The sequence below is a fragment of the Canis lupus genome, chromosome 20 (genome assembly GCF_011100685.1).
Source record: "Canis lupus familiaris isolate Mischka breed German Shepherd chromosome 20, alternate assembly UU_Cfam_GSD_1.0, whole genome shotgun sequence".
Taxonomy (NCBI): domain Eukaryota; kingdom Metazoa; phylum Chordata; class Mammalia; order Carnivora; family Canidae; genus Canis; species Canis lupus.
The window spans coordinates 39,697,514-39,721,487 of record NC_049241.1 but is presented as its reverse complement, the minus strand read 5'-3'; the positions used below and the strand labels follow the sequence as shown (position 1 = coordinate 39,721,487).

At 40.3% G+C, this 23,974-nt stretch overlaps 1 protein-coding gene across 4 annotated transcripts in view; it reads left to right on the top strand.

The window, feature by feature from the left end:
- The window catches only part of RBM6 (RNA binding motif protein 6), a 124,390-nt gene that overhangs the window by 46,004 nt on the left and 54,412 nt on the right, over positions 1–23,974 (top strand). For 2 of the 4 annotated variants that reach the window (XM_038566394.1, XM_038566393.1), the window contains exon 6: positions 7,019–7,092. The exons of the other annotated variants lie outside the window; for them this stretch is intronic. In XM_038566394.1, coding sequence (XP_038422322.1) covers positions 7,019–7,092 — 74 coding nt within the window. The remainder of the gene's footprint in view (positions 1–7,018; positions 7,093–23,974) is intronic. 4 annotated transcript variants of the gene reach the window in all.

Below are 23,974 nucleotides of genomic sequence, written 5' to 3'. Positions count from 1 at the left end.
ATTATGCTAATATTGGGGATATAGAAATGAAAAGAGCTTGGGGCACCTGGGTAGCTCATTGGTTGGGTATCTGACTCTTGATTTTGGCTTGGGTCATGATTTAGGGTTGTGAGATCAATCTCTGCGTTATTGGGCTCTACACCAGGTGGCGTGGAACCTGCTTCAGATCGTCTCTCCCATTGTAGCCCCTCCCCCCCCCCACATGGTCTCTTTCTCTCAAAAAAGGAAGGAAGGGGAAAAAAATGAGAAGACTTTACCCCCTAATCGGGGACTTGTTCTGGGATCATCTTGCATGGCAGTTTGCTGCAGCATTCATTGGCACTGCTCTTCTCTTGGATGATCCTTTTGCCATATACTTATATCATCTTTCCTGCCAGGCCAGAGTGTTGGCTAGGGAAAAAAGTAGGTCAACAAAGGTTCCTCTTTTACTCCTGGTGTTTGCTCTGTAGATTTTTGTTTGTTTGTTTGTTTGTTTTCAAGTGAACAAAAATTGAAGTAGAACATTGGCTTTGTAAAGGTTAATTGTTCCCTGGGATTCCTGGCTGGCTCACTCGAAAGAGCATGCGACTCTTGATCTTATGGTTGTGAGTTTGAGCCCCACATTGGGTGTAGAGATTGCTTAAATAAATAAATAAACTTAAAAAAAAAGAAAAAGAATTGTTCCCAGATAAAAAAAGTCCTGAGGATATAATATACAGTGTGTTAATTGTATTTAATAGTACTGTATTGTATATTTTAAAGTTGCTAAGAGAATAGATCTTCAAATTTCTCATCCCAAGAAAAAAAATTTGTGTGTGTGGTGACGGATGTTAACTTTAAACTTACTGTACTAATCATTTTACAATATATACATATATCAAATTATTATGTTCACCTAAAACCAACACGTGTTATATGTCAGTAATATCTCAATGAAGAAATAATAGTTGTTTTCTTTTCCGACTCACATAGCATCTTGAGATAGTCTATGCCTATCTGTTGTCATAACTCTTCCTTTGCTCTAAGCTCTCTTAGAGCAGGGACACTCTTTTGTTGTGTTCACATAGCATTATTAATGTCATTGGAATTAAAATGAATTAAATAAGGGTGAGAATTTCCCATATAATAATATCCTGGGCCCAGAGAATCATCATTAGATGAAGTGACCCCTAATTAATTTTGGACTTTGCGGGGATCCCTGGGTGGCTCAGCGGTTTAGCCCCTGCCTTCGGCCCAGGGCGTGATCCTGGAGTCCAAGGATCAAGTCCCACATCGGGCTCCCTGCATGGAGCCTGCTTCTCCCTCTGCCTGTGTCTGTCTCTCTTTCTCACATCTCTGTGTTTCTCATGAATAAATAAATAAAATCTTAAAAAAAATTTTTTTTGGATTTTGAGAACTTCTTGAAAATACAACCTCAAACAACCACCCCCCTCCCTTTTTTTTTTTTTTTTGGAATAACCAGTTGGCACAAATGGAGCACTAAGTAAAATGGAACCATATGCAGTTTTCAAAAATTTAGCAAGTAATCATGAGTGTGTATCTTCCTTGTTTCATCTTTTATTATAAACCAGCAAGCCTTATGTGAATAGTTGAGGGGGAGAGGATTGAAAGTGCTTGTAAGATTTGAAATGATGTATTTCATGAGGTCCAATTCTGTTCTTCCCAGTTAGTAGGTTGACATATAAATCAGATATTTTCCTACTTTTCATAATGCAAGCTGCAGGGACATATTCACTTGAGTTTTTAACAGAGTGAAGTACCTGTTAGAAATCTTGCACATTGGCTTTCTTTGTTATATTACTTTCATTGGTAGGAATTCAGATATCTGGATTGATTCTGTTTGGTTTTTGCCAAAATCTCTAACTTGATAATATTTTATTTTTCTTTTAAAAGTAATGAAATGGAATTATGAAAATAGGATCTATAAAAACATAGCCCTCTTCAATCTCTATAAAGATTTTTCGTGGTGCTCTTTATATTCATAAAGCTTTGTTCCCACAGAAATATAATCTTTGTGTAGAGAAAAAAAAAAATCTGTTCTTTTCCCTCAAAGATACCCAATAAAGAAAACTTTTCCCTACCTCTATCCTTTTTTTTTTAATTCCTGTATTGTTCAGCTTTAGGTATACAGTATAATGATTCAGCAATTCTATATGTTACATCCTGATTCCCCTCTGCCTGTGTCCTTTAAAATCCTGATTCTTGGACAGCCCCAGTGGCTCAGCGGCTTGGCGCCACCTTTGGCCCGGGGCCTGATCCTGGAAACCCGGGATCGAGTCCCGGGTTGGGTTCCCTGCATGGAGCCTGCTTCTCCCTCTGCCTGTGTTTCTTCCTCTCTCTCTCTCTCTCTCTCTCTCTCTCTCTGTCTCTGTCTCTTTGTCTCTCGTGAATAAATAAATTTTTTTTAAAAATCCTGATTCTTTTTTACATTTTATAGTTGGTACGTATATTCTTGGCTTTATCAAAGTCAAATCACTCCTAATGGGAAATTCAGCTAGACTTGTTTATGTTAGTTGGGTTTTTTTAGAATAGTTTGAACACAGGGCTGCTCATCTCATTTGCCTAAGTAAGTATTGCTGTGTAATTGTTATAAATGCCAGGCTTGGTATAAACATTGCAATTGACTTGAATAATTAAGGGCCATGTTTGTCAGCATCCCTGAGTCAACTCTTTTAGGAGCAGAGACTAAAAGATACTGGATATTATTCATTAGGGCTTTGTTTTCTGTACCATACTCCCCCTTAAGCACCTGGTTAGCTTTTATCACGGATACTTTTTTGGTTAATAGGCTATCACGTGATTAATGAACATGAAGAAGAATTGAAATTTTAGTGTTACTTTATATACTTCCCTTTCTTTCCTTGTTATCATCCTTCTCAACTCCCAAAAAACAAACAAAACAAACTTATAAGGAGCATTCACATTTCTATGAGAAATCTGTACATTTAGTTAGGTTAGAAAATGGAGTAAAATATGCTTTTTAATAGTCCTATAAATAAGCACAAAGACCCATCAGCCCATCAGACTTCTTCCCAGCATGTGGCGGTAGAAGAAAAAGGTAATAAAAGAATTTTTTACTCTTTAGGTAAGAATCTGTCTATGGCACTGTTAACATTGAGTTTACCATCTTAATGATTCCAAATGGTTTCTAGCAATTATGAATGCATGGTTGGTTGGTTATTTTCAGAGTGTTTAGGTCTGTGGGTGGGATAGGTCTACTAAAACTTACTCTGTGAATTATAAAGTTACATTTGAGGAATTAAAAAAAATCCCCAATTATCCTGCTGTAACAGTACAACCACTGTAATCATGTTCGTCTACAGCCATGTTGCGTTACTCATTTTCAGATTTCCATATATTCACCTGTGCTTGCTCAACCCCTCTCCACGACTCCATCTTCTCTCTCATGGAGTGAGCATGAGAGGTGTGATGTGACTCAGTCATGGCTTCAGTTGGTCTCTGTCTCTCAAGTTTCTCTAAGTGTGAGCATTCGCTGTGCTAGCTGTGATTCTGTTATTTAAAGTGATATGTTTTTCATACATTATGGCCCTTAAATGCAAGCCAGCCTCTTCATCTGGTGTCAACCAAAAGAAAAGTGATCTGTTGCGACGCTGGAGGAAAAACTGGCAGTGTTGGACTTAACCTATATTGAGAGATGGTATGTTGTTCTTCACGTTGGGGTGTTTGAGTACAATTTTTGACAATGCATGGTTTTCATCTCATATGCAGACTTTTATCTCTAACCTCTGAGTTAGATGTGACTTCCTCATATTTAATTCCGATTCTTTTTCCTATACACATTTTATACAATTGTTCTCAGTTTTAAAGCTTTTAAAATATTCTATATTAAGTATCCTATATCAAGTATCTTACTGTATTGTACTTTTTTTAATCCTTTTTTTTTTAAGATTTTATTTATTTATTCATGAGACACAGAGAAAGAGGCAGAGACAGGCAGAAGCAGGTTCCCTGCAGGGAGCCTGGTGTAGTACTCGATCCCAGGACCCCAGGATCGTGCCCTGAGCTGAGGGCAGACGCTCAACCATTGAGCCACCAGGCATCCCTGTATTGTAACTTTTATAGCTATCATTGCAACAAGCTTTTGGATTTTTGTCTTTGCAGAAGACTTTTGGTAGCCAGTATAGCAGCCCATGCTTTCTAACTTGCATACTTGGACCTACTTACAAAGTTCTGCTATAGATATTTTAGAATAGGGGTAACTGGTGTGCTGCAGATTTCCGTATTTCTTAATTATAGACATGGCCTTATCTGTCTGTCCTTGGTAATGTGGGACCCTTTTCTGTGATTGGGCTCAATAAAGTTTAGAATTCAGATTACTTATATCAGTCTAGGATTTTATTAAAAGGTAAGAGGCTATTCAGTGTAGCAGTTAACAGCATCAATTTGAATCTGGACTGCTTGGTTCTGAGTCCATATTCCTACTTTCCATTAAGGTGATTTTTGAGCAAATTATATAATCTTTATTTGCCTGCTTCCCCATGGGTAAAATGAGGTTAATATTAATAGTATTTACCTCATAGGGTAGTCTTGTGAGGATTAAATTAGTGTATGTAAAGTGTTTAGAATGCAGCCTTGCACCAATAAGTGTTAAGTATTACTTAATATTGTCCATTTTGGCAATTCCTGAAAATCCTTGCACAACTGTGAGTCTTAGACACACAAAATGTCTAACATTAAGATTGGGTACCCTTTTTTTTTTTTTTTTTAAAGTCTCAGTTATTATAATTAAGCCTTAAATTTCTGTTATTATTTAATATCTAAAGTTTCGGGCAGAAGAAACTGAATGTTGGGCTTGTGGATTTAATATTCAATCTGAAGTAACATTGTTAACATACGTATTAGAGTTGATATATAGAGATGCTCATAGGTCTCTTGAAAACTGTATCTTTTCCTTCCCAGTGACTGTAGTATCAGAGTCTTGTTTGTCCGCTAGCAAAGTATGAATGTTGTCATAAATCATCTCTCTTTCTCTTTGTCCACAGATTCTGTGTGCTCCTCTGGGCCACAGTAGTTACTTCTTTAAGTACAGAAAGGAAACTCAGGGGTTTTCCAATTTGGTGTTAGTTCCCTGTGTTTTTCATTTTGGCAGCTGTAGAGAGGGTTGCTTTCCACACATCTGGACCTAGATATGTTCTGTAGAGGTAACCAACACACCTTGGAGTATATCTGCTTGTTCCATGGCTTCCCCTTTTCTGATTGTGGACATGCAGTTGAGTGTTTGCAGTAGATATTTGCTGATAGAAGGCACCTTAGTTGCTTCTGCTATTCTATAGTGTTTCCCAGGAACATTCAGAGCCCTTTACAAAATGCAGAATGTTTTCTTCCTTTCTTTTTTTTTTAATTTATTTTTTTAAATGGGCTCCACACCCAGCATGGAGCACAGTGTGGGACTTGAACTCTTGACCTTGAGATCAAGACCTGATCTGAGATCGAGAGTCAGACGCTTAACTGACTAAGCCACCCAGGTGCCCCAAAATGCAGAATGTTTTCTCTAAAAGTTCACGGAGTTTAATAAAGAACATCCACTTAAAAGGAATTCAGTAACAAAACAATTTCTATCATTAATAGGATGTATATAAATACATATACTGTTTCTTTAAAGTAGTTTCATTTCTTCAAATAGTTACTAATCAGAGGAGGCTGATTTTGTGGTAAATTTAAGTACAGGTTGCAGGGGTTAGTTTTTTTTTTTTTTTTTTTAGTTTTTAGTTTTTATTTATTTATGATAGTCACAGAGAGAGAGAGAGAGGGGCAGAGACATAGGCAGAGGGAGAAGCAGGCTCCATGCACCGGGAGCCCGACGTGGGATTCGATCCTGGGTCTCCAGGATCGCGCCCTGGGCCAAAGGCAGGCGCTAAACCGCTGCGCCACCCGGGGATCCCTGCAGGGGTTAGTTTTAATCTGTGTTGGTCAGAGTGTGAAATCAATTTGTTGTTTCACTTTCCCTGAGTTTTATTTCTCATCTGAACAAATTGCATCTTTTTCTTGCTGTTCATTTGCACAGCATCACTCCTAAAGATGCACTTCTTTATCCTGCGAGGCAGTGGAGGAAACATGGAAGGCATTTGTGGAGCATTGCATTGCCAAGTGTGTTTTTGTAGGCATATGGTGCCAGTGTCTGGGAAATTACAGGATGGGTTAGTATTAGAGCTCAGCAGCCTGTAAATCCCATGAGTTCCTAATCTCATGGGTCATGAGAGTTGCAAATGACACTTTCTTAGGAGAAAGGTAAAGGGTGGTCTCTGACTGACTAATGGCTTATACAATTCTTGGACATGTACTGATTGCTAACAACTGCTGTCTCTTCCCCCATCCTACCCTAGCGCCAGTCTCTATGCACAAGCACAGTTTGGGACCCAGCTATTTGTACTTATTTATGCTTTTACACCTTCTTCCTTTCACAAAGATTTAAGCTGGTTTATGACTTGAGTTGAAACAAGGAAAAAAGAGGAGACCTGAAATGGTCTGTCCCCTGCCAACCAGAAGCTTCCTGTGGTTTCCAAACAGAATAGTTGCCTCAGTCTGTCAGCACTTCTGTCTTTGAAGGTGGTTTCTGCTTGAAAAGTGGTGACTATTAGCATAGCTTTGGGATAATTGCTTCTCCTTCCCCTTTCGGGATACGTTGTTGTTTTTTTCCAGATACTTTCCTGCTCTTGTTGACTTTGTTTTTCCAGAAGATTCAGCCTGTGATTAAAATGTTCTGGGTCCCCTCGTGAACTTTCTGTGGGATTACCTAATTCTGGGGCACCTCACCAGACAGACCATCAGTGCTAAAGAGGGCAGATCTTCTTGGTTAATAGAAAAAGCCATTTTGGAATGACTCTCAAAGTCAGAAACATCCAGATTTTCCTTCAGTACTTTTTTCTGTTTGGGGTAGCAGCTTTGCCCAGTATAGGGGAGGGAGGTGCTAGTTGGGAGGGCTTGTGTTAAGGGGTTCAGAAACAGGGGATTTAAGTGTGTCTTTTGTGTTTGCAAGGCACTAACACCACTCCCGTCTGTATTTAAATGCTGTCCCCAGGTTACGACTATGGCTATGTCTGCGTGGAGTTTTCACTCTTGGAAGATGCCATCGGATGCATGGAGGCCAACCAGGTTGCTTTATACTTCGGTCAAATGATGCTGGAAGGATATATTTTTTATGTACGGGGAGGGAGGGTATCAAATGATTGAACTTTGGAAAGGTACCAGAAATCTGTATTTGGAGCATACCAAATTCCAACCAGAAAGCAGTTGTGAAGAGAAACTTTACAAGAGGCTGGGAAGGTTTCTCTAGCAGAGTTAATGGGCACAAGTGTATTTTAAAAACTGGAGCCCAGTTGCAGTTGGACTAGATGACAAAGACAGTAGATGGGAAAAAAATGACAGGTCTGGAGTGCTTCCCATTGGAATGTGATTGATTAGGAGATCTTAATGCAAAGAATGATCCTTGACTGTCTGTGATCTTAAGGATCTGCCTGGCACAGGAATTCTAGATCAGTACTTATACCTAGACCTAGGGTCAGGGCCGCTGATGGCAACACCTGTGGCACTTAGGTCCTACTTGCATGTGCTACTTTCTCAAGAGGGCCATCAGGAAGGAGAAAGAGGAGTGGATTGTTGTGTGTAGTGCATTTATCATGGTTCTTTAAAAATTGGAGTTTCGTACTCAAGTTCTTGGCTGCCTATCGTCAGAGCTGGTGAATCTGAATCTTTACTTACCTTATGTTTGAAACATCTAGATGTATTCAGCTTGCCACCTAGAACTGTCATTTGGACTTTTAATTGAAGCCTGCCTGTTGGTTTTGGAATTATGAAATGGATAGAATCCTTGTCATGGTGTTTCCTTGGGGGAAGTTATTTTCTTTGTGGTGTCTTAGTTTCTCCATCTGTAAAGTAGGAGAAAGAAGCTTAATAATACAGTTTGATATTTATGTACCCACTGCTGTTACTTAACGGTGAATGCAGTGTGCCCAAGATCTTAATTAAGGCTCTGCTAGAGAAGAGTAGTATTGCATGAGAACTCTTCCTCTCTTGTAGCCTGATGCCCTTTCGTCAGCTTTGTTCCATTCAGCATGGCTCATTACACTTAACCTTCTCCCTTCTTTGGCCATGTTCTCCCCTTATGGGGAGATGGCACCTATAAATCCTTTGGGAGCAAGCGCTATTTAGAGGAAATTTGATGTACCTATTGTTACCAATAGGTAATACCTATTGTTATTAGTATAAATATTGTTAGATCCTCAGAGAATGACTGGATTACAACCACAATCCTCTTGATGGAGTTCTTTTTTTTTTTTTTTTTGACGAAGTTCTTATTGACTGATTGGTTCATTGTCCATCATTAAGCCAGTCATTTAATGGATGTTATGTGCCAGCTACCAATATTTTGAGAGAAGAATGAAGGTCCCAATCTTTATGCTTATGGTTGGTTCCATTCTGACTGCCTGTCCTACTTGAGAACACTTACTTAATTCGTGAACATCTTGTTATCAGTGAATAGTCATTAAGTCCTTTGCCACTGTGCTAAATAATACTATGAGTGGTGGAAATATAAATGGGGGAGCCATGGCAGATGCTATTCTCTTTTGTAGCGTTCTCCCAACTGTGTGTTGCTCCTGGAGAGGTATTACTTTTTATCAGAGCTGTTTGGTCTTTAATCTTAAAAAATAACAATATTGTGTTTTAACTGCCTCTTCCTTCTATCACAACAAAAAAGTCCTGTCTGAAATTTCTAGCCCCTTTTAGAGAGAAGTGTTACATAGAACTAGGACAGCCTTTTTTTAAAAACAAAATTTAGGGGATCCCTGGGTGGCGCAGCAGTTTGGCGCCTGCCTTTGGCTCAGGGCTCGATCCTGGAGACCGGGGATCGAATCCCACGTCGGGCTCCCGGTGCATGGAGCCTGCTTCTCTCTCTGCCTGTGTCTCTGCCTCTCTCTCTCTCTCTCTGTGACTATCGTAAATAAATAAATAAAATTAAAAAAAATAAAAAAATAAAAAAAATAAAAACAAAATTTATCCTAGGCAGGGTTTCTTTTCGAGCAATATGTGGAAAAATGTTTATTTACACAGCAGTATTGAGGGGGTGTGGTCTTTAGTCATCTATACTCCCACCCTCCCTACACTTTCTCTGAACATTCTTAGGGTTCCCAAATCCCTGATGATTGACCCTTGCCCCATGAATGAGATGCCAGAACAAAGCAAGAGCAGTGCCAAAATTTTTTCGGGGTGAAATAGGATGTTTTGACAGGTAGCTGTCCTTAGGCATATGTACCATAAGGTACTCTGTGCAGAAGTACAAATAAGAGACAGCTTGTATCTTACAGGAACTTAGACCAAGGGAAGTGACAGACATTAGGTGGTAGTCATAGATCCCATAGGATGTTCTCTCAGATTCCAAATTTTTGTATGATCTCATTTTTTTTTTTTTTTTTTTTTAATTCATGAGAGACACACATAGAGAGAGAGAGGCAGAGACACAGACAGAGGGAGAAGCAGGCTCCATGCAGGGAGCCTGACATGGGACTCGATCCCAGGACTCCAGGATCATGCCCTGGGCTGAACTGCTGGGCCACTCGGGCTGCCTTGTATGATCTCATTTTTAATATTCACTAGAATAATTATTTAATAAGGTAGCACCATATCGTTAGTCAGTCAACCTCCTTTCCTAGTTTTATATTCTTCCCCTAGTCATAGGACACAGCGTAGACTGCTAGCACTGCCATACAACAGACTCCTCTTGCTGAACTGTACAGATTTCATGATCCACTCACCATCCTTCTAGTAATCTTTACCACTCATCAGGGCAGAACTTAGCAGCTGTCTGTCTGGGGAATTCATTTCTAGCAGAGGTCTGTCAGCTTGTACCTTCATCTCTGTCTAGGAGAAATAGGAAGCCAGCAAACACTGTGAGGCAGGGTTTTTTATTCTACTCCTACTGGGAAGGGTATTTCTAACAGCGTCATGTACCCTGGGCTTTCTTTGTTGACCAAGTCCCTGCGGTTTGAGGGTGAATATTATCTCCTTTTGCCGTGTGTGCCATTTCACTGGGGGACTTAGGGAGGGGAGTAAGAAGCATTGTATTAGAGTATTGATCCCTTCAGTGGTTGCCCAGTTGTACCAGCTCTTTCAAGCAGTTGTCAGTTGATCTAAAGAAATTAGCATTTTCTTTTTTTACTTTTCTTTCCTTTTCTTTTCTTTTCTTTCTTTCTTTCTTTCTTTCTTTCTTTCTTTCTTTCTTTCTTTCTTTCTTTCTTTCTTTCTTTCTTTCTTTCTTTCTTTCGACTTTATTTATTCATTAGAGAGAGAGAGAGAGAGGCAGAGACACAGGCAGAGGGAGAAGCAGGCTCCATGCAGGGAGCCCGATGTGGGACTTGAACTTGGGACTACGGGAACATGCCCTGAGCCAAAGGCAGATGCTCAACAACTGAGCCACCCAGGCATCCCAGCATTTTATTTTCTTCCATTTGCAGGTGTGATGTTTGTTGTCGGTTCTCAATCACATGTTTACTGAAATGCTCTTATGAAGGGTAGCTCTGGAAGAAGAATTCATTTCTCTGGAATATTTACTCAACTTTCTTAGCATTGGTGGCCTTCTTTAGAAAGATGACTTGGCTATATGATAGAATCATCCTGACTTTACAAAGTGGAAAAAAAATATGCCATTATCACCTAACATGAAGATTCTTTCAGACACTGGCCTTTGCTGGTGCGGGGGGGTTGGGGGGGATGAAGGCTGTAGAATCCATGAAGTTTTATGAAATAGTGTTTTTTATGTCAACAAAGTTAAGAGAGTTTAGGTTTTTGAAGATACCAGGATGTAAAGGGTGTTTCTGAAGATAATGTGAAGGAAACCAAAACTGAAATGGTGTCTCTGAGTAAAATGAGATCACCAGGGAAAGCTTTGTTCTGGAGGATGGGAAGACTGAGGCCATAGTGGAAAAAATGGGCGAAAACTTAATTTGTTGGAATCATTTTCAAGTTGTATTTAGGTTGTGTACATTCCAGGTAACAAAAAAGTGGTAACCTTTTAATCCTGCAAGGTTGTGGTTTTGCCTAAACCCATACCCCAAAACTACTTCACTGAAGAGAATGTGGCACCCCATCCAGAACTCAGCTGTATGACTTGTGGCTTAAATCATGGGATTTTTCCTCGAAACTTCAATTTTAGTACCTTTTCCTGATTGCCCTCTGTAAGGTTATTGGTGAGAAACAGAAAGAAAAATACATTCTAAAATGAATGTAAATGTAAATCAGTAGTTCCTGAAGATTTTTGCTCTCAGGATATTTAAGAAAATTACAGTTCTGGGGATCCCTGGATGGTGCAGTGGTTTGGCACCTGCCTTTGGCCCAGGGTGCAATCCTGGAGACCCGGGATCAAATCTCGTATCGGGCTCCCTGCGTGGAGCCTGCTTCTCCCTTGCCTGTGTCTCTGCCTCTCTCTCTCTCTCTCTCTCATGAATAAATAAATGAAATCTTAAAAAAAAAAAAAGAAAAAAAAAGAAAATTACAGTTCTATTTAGTAATTGAGTCTTGACTGGCATGAGGCAGTATATCCTAGTAATTAAATACATGGAGGCAGACTACCTGGGATTGCATTCCTGTTCTATCACCTTCATCTGTGTGATTGGACAAGTGGCTTAACATCTTTGTGTCCTAGTGTCCTCTCATACTTCTTGGGATTAAATGAGTTAATGCATGTAGGGTGATTAGAACCAGGCCTGGCACACAGTGAACACTGAGTCAGTATTTGTTATTATCATAACAACTTTGCATCTGACTGGAACAAGAAAGTCTTAAGTTACAGCAGCTTCAGTCTTGGCTTCATGGGATATCTAGCTAAAAAGGGATTTGGTGGTAGTACTCAAGAAGATTATTTTTGTGTCAACAGTATTTCCCATTTAAACTGTTGACTGGGGGGATCCCTGGGTGGCGCAGCGGTTTGGCGCCTGCCTTTGGTCCAGGGCGCGATCCTGGAGACCCGGGATCGAGTCCCACGTCAGGCTCCCGGTGCATGGAGCCTGCTTCTCCCTCTGCCTATGTCTCTGCCTCTCTCTCCTCTGTGTGACTATCATAAATAAATAAAAATTAAAAAAAATAAAAATAAAAAATAAACTGTTGACTGGGACTGATTCTCAGGGGACTGCTTCTAGGTCTTTCTCGGAGCTTCTGCTACATTTGCTGTCAAATCTTAAATTCTCCCAATAGAAGGAGCCAGAGACACACCACATGGAGGACATGGAACATAGCTAGACCACACCAGAAATCTAGCTTGTGGCCTTTTTTTTTTCTTTAAGATTTTATTTATTTATTTATTTATTTTTTAAAGACTTTATTTACTCATGAGAGACGGAGAGAGAGAGAGAGACAGAGACATAGGCAGAGGGAGAAGCAGGCTTCATGCAGGGAGCCTGATGTGGGACTCCATCCCAGAGTCCTGGGATTAAGCCTTGAGCCAAAGGCAGATGCTCAACCACTGAGCCACCCAAGCGTCCCAGATTTTATTTATTTATTTGAGTGAGAGAAAGAATATGAGCTGGGAGAGGGGCAGAGGCAGAAGTAGACTCTCCACTGAGCAGGGAGCCCAATACAGGGCTCAATCCCAGGACGCTGGGATCATTGACCTGAGCCAAAGGCAGGCACTTAACCAGCTGAGCCACCCAGGTGCCCCTAGCATGCGGCTTTAAAACTCTTAAGTTCTGATGACCAGCCCCTGGCTTTACCATATCTCAGACTTTCTGCAATAATCACAAGAGGTGCTCTAAACTGGATTCAGTTTGACTTTCTTGAATCATTAGGCAGTCTTTTGCTTTGTTTTTAGAAAGAGAGTGTATGCATACGTGAGTGATGGGGGTGGGCAGAGAGAGAGAGAGAGAGAGAGAGACTCTTAAGCAAGATCCATGCCCAGTGCAGAACCATGATTATGAGATCATGACCTGAGCCAAAATCAAGAGTCAGACACTTAACTGACTGAGCCATGTAGGCGCCCCTCATTTTGTCAGTGTTAAGAGAGGACTTCCAGTGTGTCTCCTATGATGAGGTTTATAATTATTTTTGTCATACATGTATATCATGATTCATTTCTGTGGATTGAAGTAATTTAGTTCTTAATTTGTTCTAAGTTGGAAATATGCCTATGAATTTCAGTCTTGTTCTTTGATGTTATACCTATTCTTTCAGCTGGTATTTGTAGTTAATGTTTATACTTTTTATAAAAATGGAGTTGTGTGAAGTGCTAATTTTCAGTCTTGTGGACTTTTGGAACTTGATTACAGATAGTTATTGGAAAAAAAGACAAGCAGAATATGTATAATTCTAATTAACTAGCTCAGGGGTTATACAAAGGCATAGTTCAGTTTGTGATCTTGATTATAACTTTGGTTTATGGTTCTGTATACCTCCAGACAGTATAGGGTTAGGACCACTGAAAAGTTTAGAATTCCAGCTTTATCACTTCTTAGTTCGTTTGTAATTTCTCAGTCTCAGTGTCTCACTTGTAAAATGGAAGGATAATCATAGTACCCACCTCAGAGCAGCTGTGAGATTAGAGTGATGTATGTGAAGCGCCTGGTACAGTCAGCCTTTGGTGGCTGCTCACTACCAAAAGAGGTACTGAAGAGAATGATTCTATGACACTGGACCCTGCTTGGTTGTCTTCCTTTTCCTTGGCTGCTTATTCACCTCTTGGGAGCCTGAGAAGTGATAATGATGCTTTGGGTGGCAGCTAGATGTTTGGCAGCCAATTCTGATGGTGCTGTTGCCCATTGCCTCTACCATGAGACTAGGTTTCCTGGACTGAAAGTGAAAACAAGGCTGTGTAGCATCTGTCCCATTGGTGTCTGCAGGATGAGTGCACAGGCATCCAGGCATGTGAGGGAAGAAGAACCTGGCCATGCCAGTACTCCTGGGGGTGGGGAGCCTTGTTTAGAGCCTAGCATTGCTGGTAGTTCACCCATCACAGAATTCTCTTAGGCTTCCTGTGGCATTCAGTGTTATTAGGCAGTTTCTCCACTTGAGCCGAACTTGGAGTATATTATAATGTGTCTTTGTGTCTCCTTCTCCCCAGGCCAAGTGTTCGGGTGCTGTTGTTTTACCTTCTAACTCATTTCGTATGAGTATATATTATATATAATATGAACTTCTTTCCTGTTAAGAGTATTGATGGTATGATTTTGATAATCGTGGATAAGCTTATCTAGATTAATAATTATTTTTTAAGATTTTATTTATTAATGAGACACACAGAGAGAGTGCGGCAGAGACACAGGCAGAGGGAGAAGCAGGCCCCATGCAGGGAGCCCAATGGCGGTACTCAATCCTGGTTCTCCAGGATCAGGCCCTGGGCTGAAGACAGTGCTAAACCACCGATCCACCCGGGCTGCCCAAGATTAATAATTTTTAATCTCACATTGTGAGATTAGCCATGCTAATGTTATATACTAATGCCATATATTTTACCAAATTCTGTGACTAAGTGAAATTTGTGTTTAATTTGTATAAATCCTATTTCCAAAGGAATATAAATAGAGAAAGAAGTTTATCACAGAATGTAGATTACTGGGGGCTCAGTTGGTCAAGTGTCTGACTCTTGATTTCAGCTCAGGGCATGGTCTCAGGATTATGAGATCAAGTGCACATTGGGCTCTGTGCTCAGCATGGAGTCAGCTTGTCCCTCTCCCTCAGCTCCCCACCCCCGCACTCGCACTCTCTCTCTCTAAAATAAATAAATACAATCTTTTTAAAAAAAAGAAAGTAGGGGAACGCCTGGGTGGATCAGCAGTTGAGCATCTGCCTTCTGCTCAGGTCATGATCCCAGTCCCAGGATCAAGTCCCACATCGGGCTCCCTGTGAGGAGCCTGCTTCTCTCTCTGCCTATGTCTCTGCCTCTCTCTCTGTGTCTCTCATGAATAAATAAATAAAATCTTTAAAAAAAAAAAGAAAGAAAGTAGGTTATCGGTTACCAGCCACTTAGGGAGAAGTACTCTCAAGAGGGAATAGTGAATGACTCCTAATGGGTAATAGAGTCTCTTTTGAGGATGATTAAATCGTCTAGAATTAGGGATCCCTGGGTGGCGCAGCGGTTTAGCGCCTGCCTTTGGCCCAGGGCGCGATCCTGGAGACCCGGGATCGAATCCCACGTCGGGCTCCTGGTGCATGGAGCCTGCTTCTCCCTCTGCCTCTCTCTCTCTCTCTCTCTCTGTGACTATCATAAATAAATAAAAAAATTTAAAAAAAAATCGTCTAGAATTAGATAGTAGTGATCATTGACCAAATTTGTGAATATACTAAAACCCATTGCATTGTAGAAAGCACAATAAAAGAGTGAATTTTATGATGTGCAAACTGTATCTCAATTTTAAAAAGTTTTTAAACTTAGCATGGAATTTGGTTTAGGGTGCCAGTCCAATGGGAATGAGTCCAGGTCTAAAATAAAACATGGATTCATTTACTCCCTCAAAAAAAGTATCTGTCAATTTGTCGGGAAGCTAGAGATTTAGAACTTCAATCTTAAAATGTAAAAGAAGAATTTCTTTGCTAATTGTATCTACTTACCACAGAAGAACACTTAAGCTGAAAATCTGAAAGATGATGATTAAATTGATAACCACATTTGAAGTGGCCACGTGGCTTGTGCACAGTAGTTGCTTGGTAGAGTTGAATAGGCTTTCTGCTTTAGTATCCCTATAGTTAGAAGTTAATGAAAGAACTATTTGAAGTAGATTTGAAATAAAAATGCCTCTTAGGAAATCCTTGGGCTACTTTTTAGAGGTAACATTGCTGTAACCAGATGGTTAGTAGGTACCAATGTGGATCTTTCCTATTTTCCTGGAATTGTTAACCAAAGCTCAAAGTGGGGTGAGGAAGACCAGTTACTTCCCTGTGTATCTTTCTTAGAAGCTTCTTTCCAGCAGAATTGACATTTTGGCTTTCATGTTTGACCTGTAGTACATAGGGAATACAGAATCCACCCATTTTAATTATAAGTCGAAGTTTTTAGTTAATTTTCCAAGTTGTGCAGCTGTCATCATAACCTAGTTTTAGAACATCTTCATTATTCCAATAAGATCGCTGTTTTGGTTTTTTGTTTTGTTTTGTTTTGTTTTAGAGAAAGTATGCTTGCATGTGAGAAAGTGGGGAGGGGTCGGGGCAGAAGGAGAGAGAGAATCCCAAGCAGGCTCCACGGCCAACGAGGGGCTTGATCCCACAACCTTGAGATAACCCAAGCCAAATCAAGAATCAGACACTAAACAACTGAGCCACCCAGGGCGTTCATTTAAAAAAAAAAAAAAAAAAAAATTTCAGACTTACTAAAAGTTGCAAAAACAATAGAAAGAATTTCTATGTGCTTTGTACCCAGATTCAGCAAATGTTAACCTTTTTTGAATTTTGAATGCAGATATTTTTGATTAGCAGTGTCCCCTTCTCTTGGAAAGAGGCATCATTGGACTTGTCCTCCCACCAGACCCTCCTTTGGTGGTTGAAGGTACTCTTTGGTAGGGGAAGATACATGAGTGTCTGGTGGGTGGAGTGGATGCTTTAGAAGATATTTGGGGCTTAAGCTATCTTCTCAGTGTTCCCCAGAGGATCCCCTGCTGGGCAAGAACTAAAGTTGGGGTTGATATTGAGGGATGGGAAGTAGGGCCAGATTCAAACTGCTCATTCATGGGCACTTGTGAAGTTTTTATGGGGCTTTTCACTAAACTAGCAAATGTGTTCCCCCATGAGAGAGCAGACATTTGGATACCTGATACTCAAAAAGGGACTTCATGCTAGTTAGCACTAAACCAAGAAGCAATGCCAGCTAGGAGAAAGGAGAGACTGGCCTGATAATGTTTCTGTAAGACAGTTCTTTTTTTTTTTTTAAGATTTTATTTATTTATTCATAGAGAGGGAGAGACACAGGCAGAGGGAGAAGCAGACTCCATGCAGAGAGCGTGACCTGGGACTCGATCCAGGGTCTCCAGGATCACGCCCTGGGCTGCAGATGGCGCTAAACCGCTGCACCACCGGGGCTGCCCAAGACAGTAGTTCTTAATAGCGTGGGGGATAGAGTGGGAAGAAAACACCTCCTTCTCCCTTCCCCAGCAATTGAACATCGGGCAATGTCTGGAGACATTTTTGTTGTTGCTACTGGCATCTATTGGGTGGAGGCCAGGGATGCTGCTGAACATCCTGCAATGCACAGGACAGCCCCCATATGAAGAATTACCTGCTTTCAAATGTCAGTAGTACTGAGGTTGAGAACCTCTGGTACAAAGGGACTGATGATTCTGGTACTTGTGGTTAGAGAATGACCCATCTTGCCATTTGTTGTCTCTTAATGAATCATCTTTCTCCTTGCCTTCCTCCTGGTCCTAACAGTGGGGACTAGGGGGTGGGATTAACAGTGTAGCAAGAATGTGGACACTGTTCCTGCTCCCACTCCAGAGTAGCAATCCCATACCCAGCTTGTGCTCTTGAGAAAGGAGCTTTAGAATGAGACCTGTTTGATAGATTGACCATCAAATAACCAAAGATGATGTTTAGACCCAGCCTTAGATGTGACTGAGATACATATGAAATACATATTTTTTATCTTAGTAAAATAGCACTTTGCTGTAAATGGGACCTACTCTGCTAGATGACACTGATTGATCTGTCTGGAATCACATTGGAAGTATCAAAAGCAACTCATTTTAACTTTTGTTAACATGATGAATATGGAGCACCTCCCACATGCAAGATGCTGAGCTAGGTAGTATACATTTACTAATCAAATGGACACATTTCCAGTGGGATGAGGCTGTTTAAAAGTTTTAATTGGGCAGCCAGGTGGCTCAGCGGTTTAGCGCTGTCTTCAGCCCACAGTGTGATCCTGGAGACCCGGGATCAAATCCCACATCAGGCTCCCTGCATGGAGCCTGCTTCTCCCTCTGCCTGTGTCTGTGCCCCTCTCTCTCTGTCTTTCATGAATAAATAAAATCTTTAAAAATAAAAAAATAAAAGTTTTAAATGTTTTTAATTTGTTTTTTAATTTAAATTCAATTAATTAACATATAATGTATTATTGATTTCAGAGGTATAAGTCAGTGGTTCATCAATCTTATATAATACCCAAGGCGCATTATATGCCCACCTTAATGTCCATCACCCAGTTAGCCCATCCCTCAAACCCTTCCCCTCCAGCAATCCTCAGTTTGTTTCCTATGATTAAAAGTCTCTTTTGGTTTGTCTTCATCTCTGATTTCGTCTTGTTTTATTTTTTCCCCTCTTCCCCTATGATCCCCTGGTTTGTTTCTTAAATTCCACATATAAGTGAGATCATATGATAATTGTCTTTCTCTGATTGACTTATTTCACTTAGAAATAGAGCATAATATCCTTTAGTTCCATCCATGTCATTGCAAACGGGAAGATTTCATTCTTTTTTGGTAGCTGAGTAGTATTCCATTGTATGTATGTGTGTGTGTGTGTATATATATCTCACATCTTTATCCATTCATCTAGGATCATCGATGGACATCTAGGCTCTTTCCATAGTTTGGCTATTGTGGACATTGCTGCTATAAACATTGGAGTGCAGATGCCCCTTCAGATCACTACATTTGTATTTTTGAGGTAAATCCCTAGTAGTGTAATTTCTGGGCCATAGGGTAGGTAGCTCTATTTTCAACTTTTTGAGGAAGCTCAGTATTGTTTTCCAGAGTGGCTGCACCAGCTTGCATTCCCACCAACAGTGTAAGAGGGTTACCCTTTCTCCACATCCTTGCCAACATGTTATCTCCTGACTTGTTAATTTTAGCCAGTCTAATAGGTGTAAGGTGGTATCACATTGTGATTTTGATTTGTATTTCTCTGATGCTGAGTGATGTTGAGCATTTTTTTTTTTTTGAGATTTTATTTATTCATGAGAGAGAGAGAGAGAGAGAGAGAGAGGGAGGGAGGGAGGGGCAGAGACACAGACAGAAAGAGAAGCAGGCCCCATGCGGGGAGCCCATGTGGGACTGGATCCCGGGTCTCCAGGATCAGGCCCCAGGCCGAAGGTGGCGCTAAACTGCTGAGCCACCTCGGCTGCCCAATGTTGAGCATTTTTTAATGTGTCTGTTGACCATTTGTGTTTCTTCTTTGGAGAAATGTCTGTTCATGTCTTCTTTCCATTTCTTCTTTGGATTATTTGTTCTTTGGATGTTGAGTTTGACTAGTTCTGTATAGATTTTGAATACTAGCCCTTTACCTGATAAGACATTTGCAAATATCTTCTCCTGCAATGCACAGGACAGCCCCCATACGAAGGAGTTTTCTTCTGGTTTCTATAGATTGTCTTTTGGTTTTGTCAACTCTTTCCTTTGCTGTGCAAAAGCTTTTTATCTTGATAAGTCCCAATACTTCATTTTTACCTCTGTTTTCCTTGCCTTTGGAGATGTGTCTAAGAAGAAGTTGCTGTGCCCGAGGTCACAGAGGTTGCTGCCTGTGTTCTCCTCTAGGATTTTGATGGATTCCTATCTTACATTTAGGTCTTTCATCCATTTGAGCCTATATTTGTGTATCGTATAACGAAATGGTCCAGTTTCATTCTTCTGCGTGTAGCTGTCGAGTTGTCCCAACACCATTTGTTGAAGAGACTTTTTTCCATTGGATATTCTTTTCCTGCTTTGTTGAAGGTTAGTTGACCATAGAGTTGAGGGTCCATTTCCAGCTTCTCTATTCTGTTCCATTGATCTATGTGTCTGTGTTTGTGCGAATACCATATTGTCTTCATAATTATAGCTTTAGGGGCACTTGCATGGCTCAATTGGTTGAGCATCTCCCTTTGGCTTGTGGCTTGTGGTCCCAGGGTTCTGGGATTGAGCCCCCATATAGGGCTCCTTGTTCACTGAGGAGCTTGCTTCTCCCTCTCCCTCTGCCTGCAGCTCCCCCGGCTTCTGCTCTCTCTCTCTCTGTCAAGTAAATAAATAAAATCTTAAACAAAAAAAAAAAGATAATTACAGCCTTGTGATAGAACTTGAAGTCTGGGATTGTGATGCCATCAGTTTTGGGTTTCTTTCTTTTTCTTTTTTTTTTTTTTTTTAAGATTTTATTTATTTATTTATTCATGAGCGACACAGAGAGAGAGACAGAGACATGGGCAGAGAGAGAAGCAGGCTCCCTACAGGGAGCCCAATGTGGGACTCAATCTTGAGACTATGGGATCACAATCTGAACTGAAAGCAGACCCTCAGACACTGAGCCACCCAGGTGTCCCTGGTTTTCTTTTTCAACATTCCTTTGGCTATTCAGGATCTTTTCTGGTTCCATATAAATTTTAGGATTATTTGTTTTAGCTCTGTGAAAAAGAAGTTAATGGTATTTTGATAGGGATTGCGTTGAATGTATAGATTGCTCTAGGTAGCATAGACATTTTAACAGTATTTGTTCTTCCAGTCCAAGAGCATGGAATGTTTTTCCATTTCTTTGTGTCTTCCTCAATTTCTTTCATAAGTGTTCTGTAGTTTTTAGAGTACAGAAGTAAAGGTACCTCTTTGCTTTGATTTATTCATAGGTATCTTACGGTTTTGGGTGCAATTGTAAATGGGATTGATTCCTTAATTTCTCTTTCTTCAATCTCATTGTTAGTAGATAGAAATGCAACTGACTTCTGTGCATTGATTTTGTATCCTGCCACATTGGTGAATTCTATATGAGTTCTAGCAATTTTGGGATGGAGTCTTTTGGGTTTTTCACATACAGTATCATGTCATTTGTGAAGGGTGAAAGTTTGAGTACTTCTTTGCCAATTTGAATGCCTTTATTTCTTTTTGTTGTCTGATTGCTGAAGCTAGGACTTCTTGTACTATGTTGAACAACTGTGATGAGAGTGGACACCTGCTGTGTTATGACTCTAGGGCAAAAGCTCTCATTTTTTCCCATTAAGAATGGTATTTGCTGTGGGTTTTTCGTATATGGCTTTTATGATTGAGACATTTTCCCTCATCCCTACACTGTGAAGAGTTTTAATCAAGAAAGGATGCTATACTTTGTCAGATGCTTTTTCTGCATCTGTTGAGAGGATCATATGGTCCTTGTCCTTTTATTTATTTATTTATTCATTCATGAGAGACACACAGAGAGAGAGAGAGAGGCAGAGACCTAGGCAGAGGAAGAAGCAATCTTCATGCAAGGAACCCGATGTGGGACTCAATCCTGGATCCCGGGATTATGCCCTGAGCCAAAGGCAGACGCTCAACCACTGAGCCACCCAGGCATCCCTTTGTCCTTTCTTTTATTAATGTAGTATATCACATTGATTTGTGATTGTTGAACCACTTTTGTAGCCCAACAATAAATTCCACTTGGTCATGATGAATAATCCTTTTTAATGTACTGTTGGATGCTATTGACCAGTATTTTGGTAAGAATTTTGGCATCCGTGGGCAGCTCCAGGTGGCTCAGTGGTTTAGCACTGCCTTCAGCCCAGGGCCTGATCCTGGAGACCCGGGATTGAGTCCCACGTCAGGCTCCCTGCATGGAGCCTGCTTCTCCATCTGCCTGTGTCTCTGCCTCTCTTTCTCTCTGTGTCTCTCATGAATAAATAAAATCTTAAAAAAAAAAAAAAAAGAATTTTGGCATCCATGTTCATCAGGGATATTGGTCCGTAATTCTCTTTTTTGGCAGGGTCTTTGTTTGGGATCAAGGTAATGCCGGCCCCATAGAAAGAGTTTGGAAGTTTTCCTTCCATTTTATTTTTTGAAACAGCGTCAGAAGAATAGGTATTAATTCTTTAAATGTTTGGTGGAATTCCCCTGGGAAACCATCCAGCTCTGAACTCTTGTTTATTGGGAGATTTTTATTTTTATTTTTTAAGGGATAGAGATTTATTAAACAAGGGTTCAAAAAAAGCTCTCAGGAGTGAGAGGGGTCCCAACAGAGTTTTGCCCTATTGGGAGATTTTTTTATTACTCCTTCAGTTTCCTTGGTCACGGTCTGTTCAGGTTTTCTGTTTCAGTTTTGTAGTTTATACATCTCTAGGAATGCATCCATTTCTTTCAGATTGCCTAATTTGTTGGCATATAATTGTTCTTAGAATTGTTTGTATTTCTTCAGTGTTGGTTGTGTTCCGTCCTCTTTCATTTATGATTTTATTTATTTGGGTCCTTTCTCTTTTCCTTTTGATAAATCTGGTAAGGAGTTTAATGATCTTATTAATTCTTTCAAAGAACCAGCTCCTAGTTTCTGGAGACCTTCTTGTTTCTTGAGAAACAAGTATTGCTCTATACTTCCCTTTTAGGACCACCTCTGCTGCATCCCAAAGGTTTTGAACAGTTGTGTTTTCATTCTCATTTGTTTCCATGATTTTTAAAAATTCTTTAGTTTCCTGGTTGACCCATTCATTCTTTAGTAGCATGCTCTTTAGCCTCCGTGTATTTGAGTACATGTATTTGGTACTAGTTGAGACCTGATTTTATGACCCAGTATGTGATCTTTTCTGGAGAATTTTCCATGTGCGCTAGAGAACAGTGTGTACTCTGTTGCTTTAGGATGGAATGCTCTCAGTATATCTGTGAAGTCTATCTGGTTCAGTGTGTCATTCAAGCCCTTGTTTCCTTGTTGATCTGCTGCTTCAATGATCTGTTCACTGCAGTGAGTGGGTTGTTAAAGTTCCCTACTACTAGTGTATTATGACCAATGTGTTTCTTTAGTTTTGTAATTAATTGGTTTATATAATTGGCTGCTCCCATGTTAGGGGCATAAATATTTACAATTGTTAGATCTTCTTGTTGGATAGACCCTTTGTTTTTGATATAGTGTCCTTCCTCGTCTCTTATTACAGTCTTTGGTTTAAAATTTGTCTGATACAAGGGTTGCTATCCCAGCTTTCTTTTGATATCCATTAGCATAATAAATAGTTCTACACCCCCTCACTTTCAATCTGAAGGTGTGTTTAGGTTTAAAATGAGTCTCTTGCAGGTAGCATAGTGATGGAGCTTGCTTTTTTTTTTTTTTAAGATTTTTATTTATTTATTCGTGAGAGACAGAGACAGACAGAGACAGAGGCAGAGGGAGAAACAGGCTCCATGCAGGGAGCTCAATGGAGTCTCTTGCAGGTAGCATAGTGATGGAGCTTGCTTTTTTTTTTTTTTTTAAGATTTTTATTTATTTATTCGTGAGAGACAGAGACAGACAGAGACAGAGGCAGAGGGAGAAACAGGCTCCATGCAGGGAGCTCAATGTGGGACTCGATCCCAGAACTCTAGGATTATGCCCTGAGCCAAAGGCAGACCCTAACCGCTAAGCCACCCAGGCATCCTGGATCTTGCTTTTTAATCCAATCTAATACCCTTTGTCTTTTGATTGGGGCATTTAGCCCATTTACATTTAGGGTAATTATTGAAAGATGCAAATTTAGTGCCATTGTATTACTTGTAAAGTCACTGTTTCTGTATATTGTGTCTGTTCCTTGTCTATGTTACTTTTGGGCTCTGTATTCACTTAAAGGATCCCTTTTAAAATTTCTTGCAGGGCTGATTGAGTGATCACAAATTCTTTTAGTTTCTGTTTGTCTTGAAAGCTTTTTATCTCTCCTATTTTTTTTTTAACATTTTATTTATTTATTCATGAGAGACACAGAGAGAAAGCAGAGACACAAGCAGAGGGAGAAAGAGGCTCCTCGGCTCCTCGCTGGGAACCCAATGTGGAACTCGATCCCGGAACTCCGGGATCATGCCCTGACCCGAAGGCAGACGCTCAACCACCCAGGCGCCCCTCTCTCCTTCTATTTTGAATGATACCCTAGTTGGATAGAGTATTCTTGGCTGCATATTTTTTTCTTTTAGCACCCAGAATGTATGTTGCCAGACCTTTCTGGTCTGCCAGGTCTCTGTGGATAGGTCTGCTGCCAGTCCAATGTTTCTACTCTTGTAGATTACAGACCTCTTGTCCCAAACTGCTTTCAGGGTTTTCTCTTTGTCTCTGAGATTTGCAGGTTTCACTATTGTATGTCAGGATGTTGCCCTATTTTTACTGATTTTGAGGAGGGTTTTCT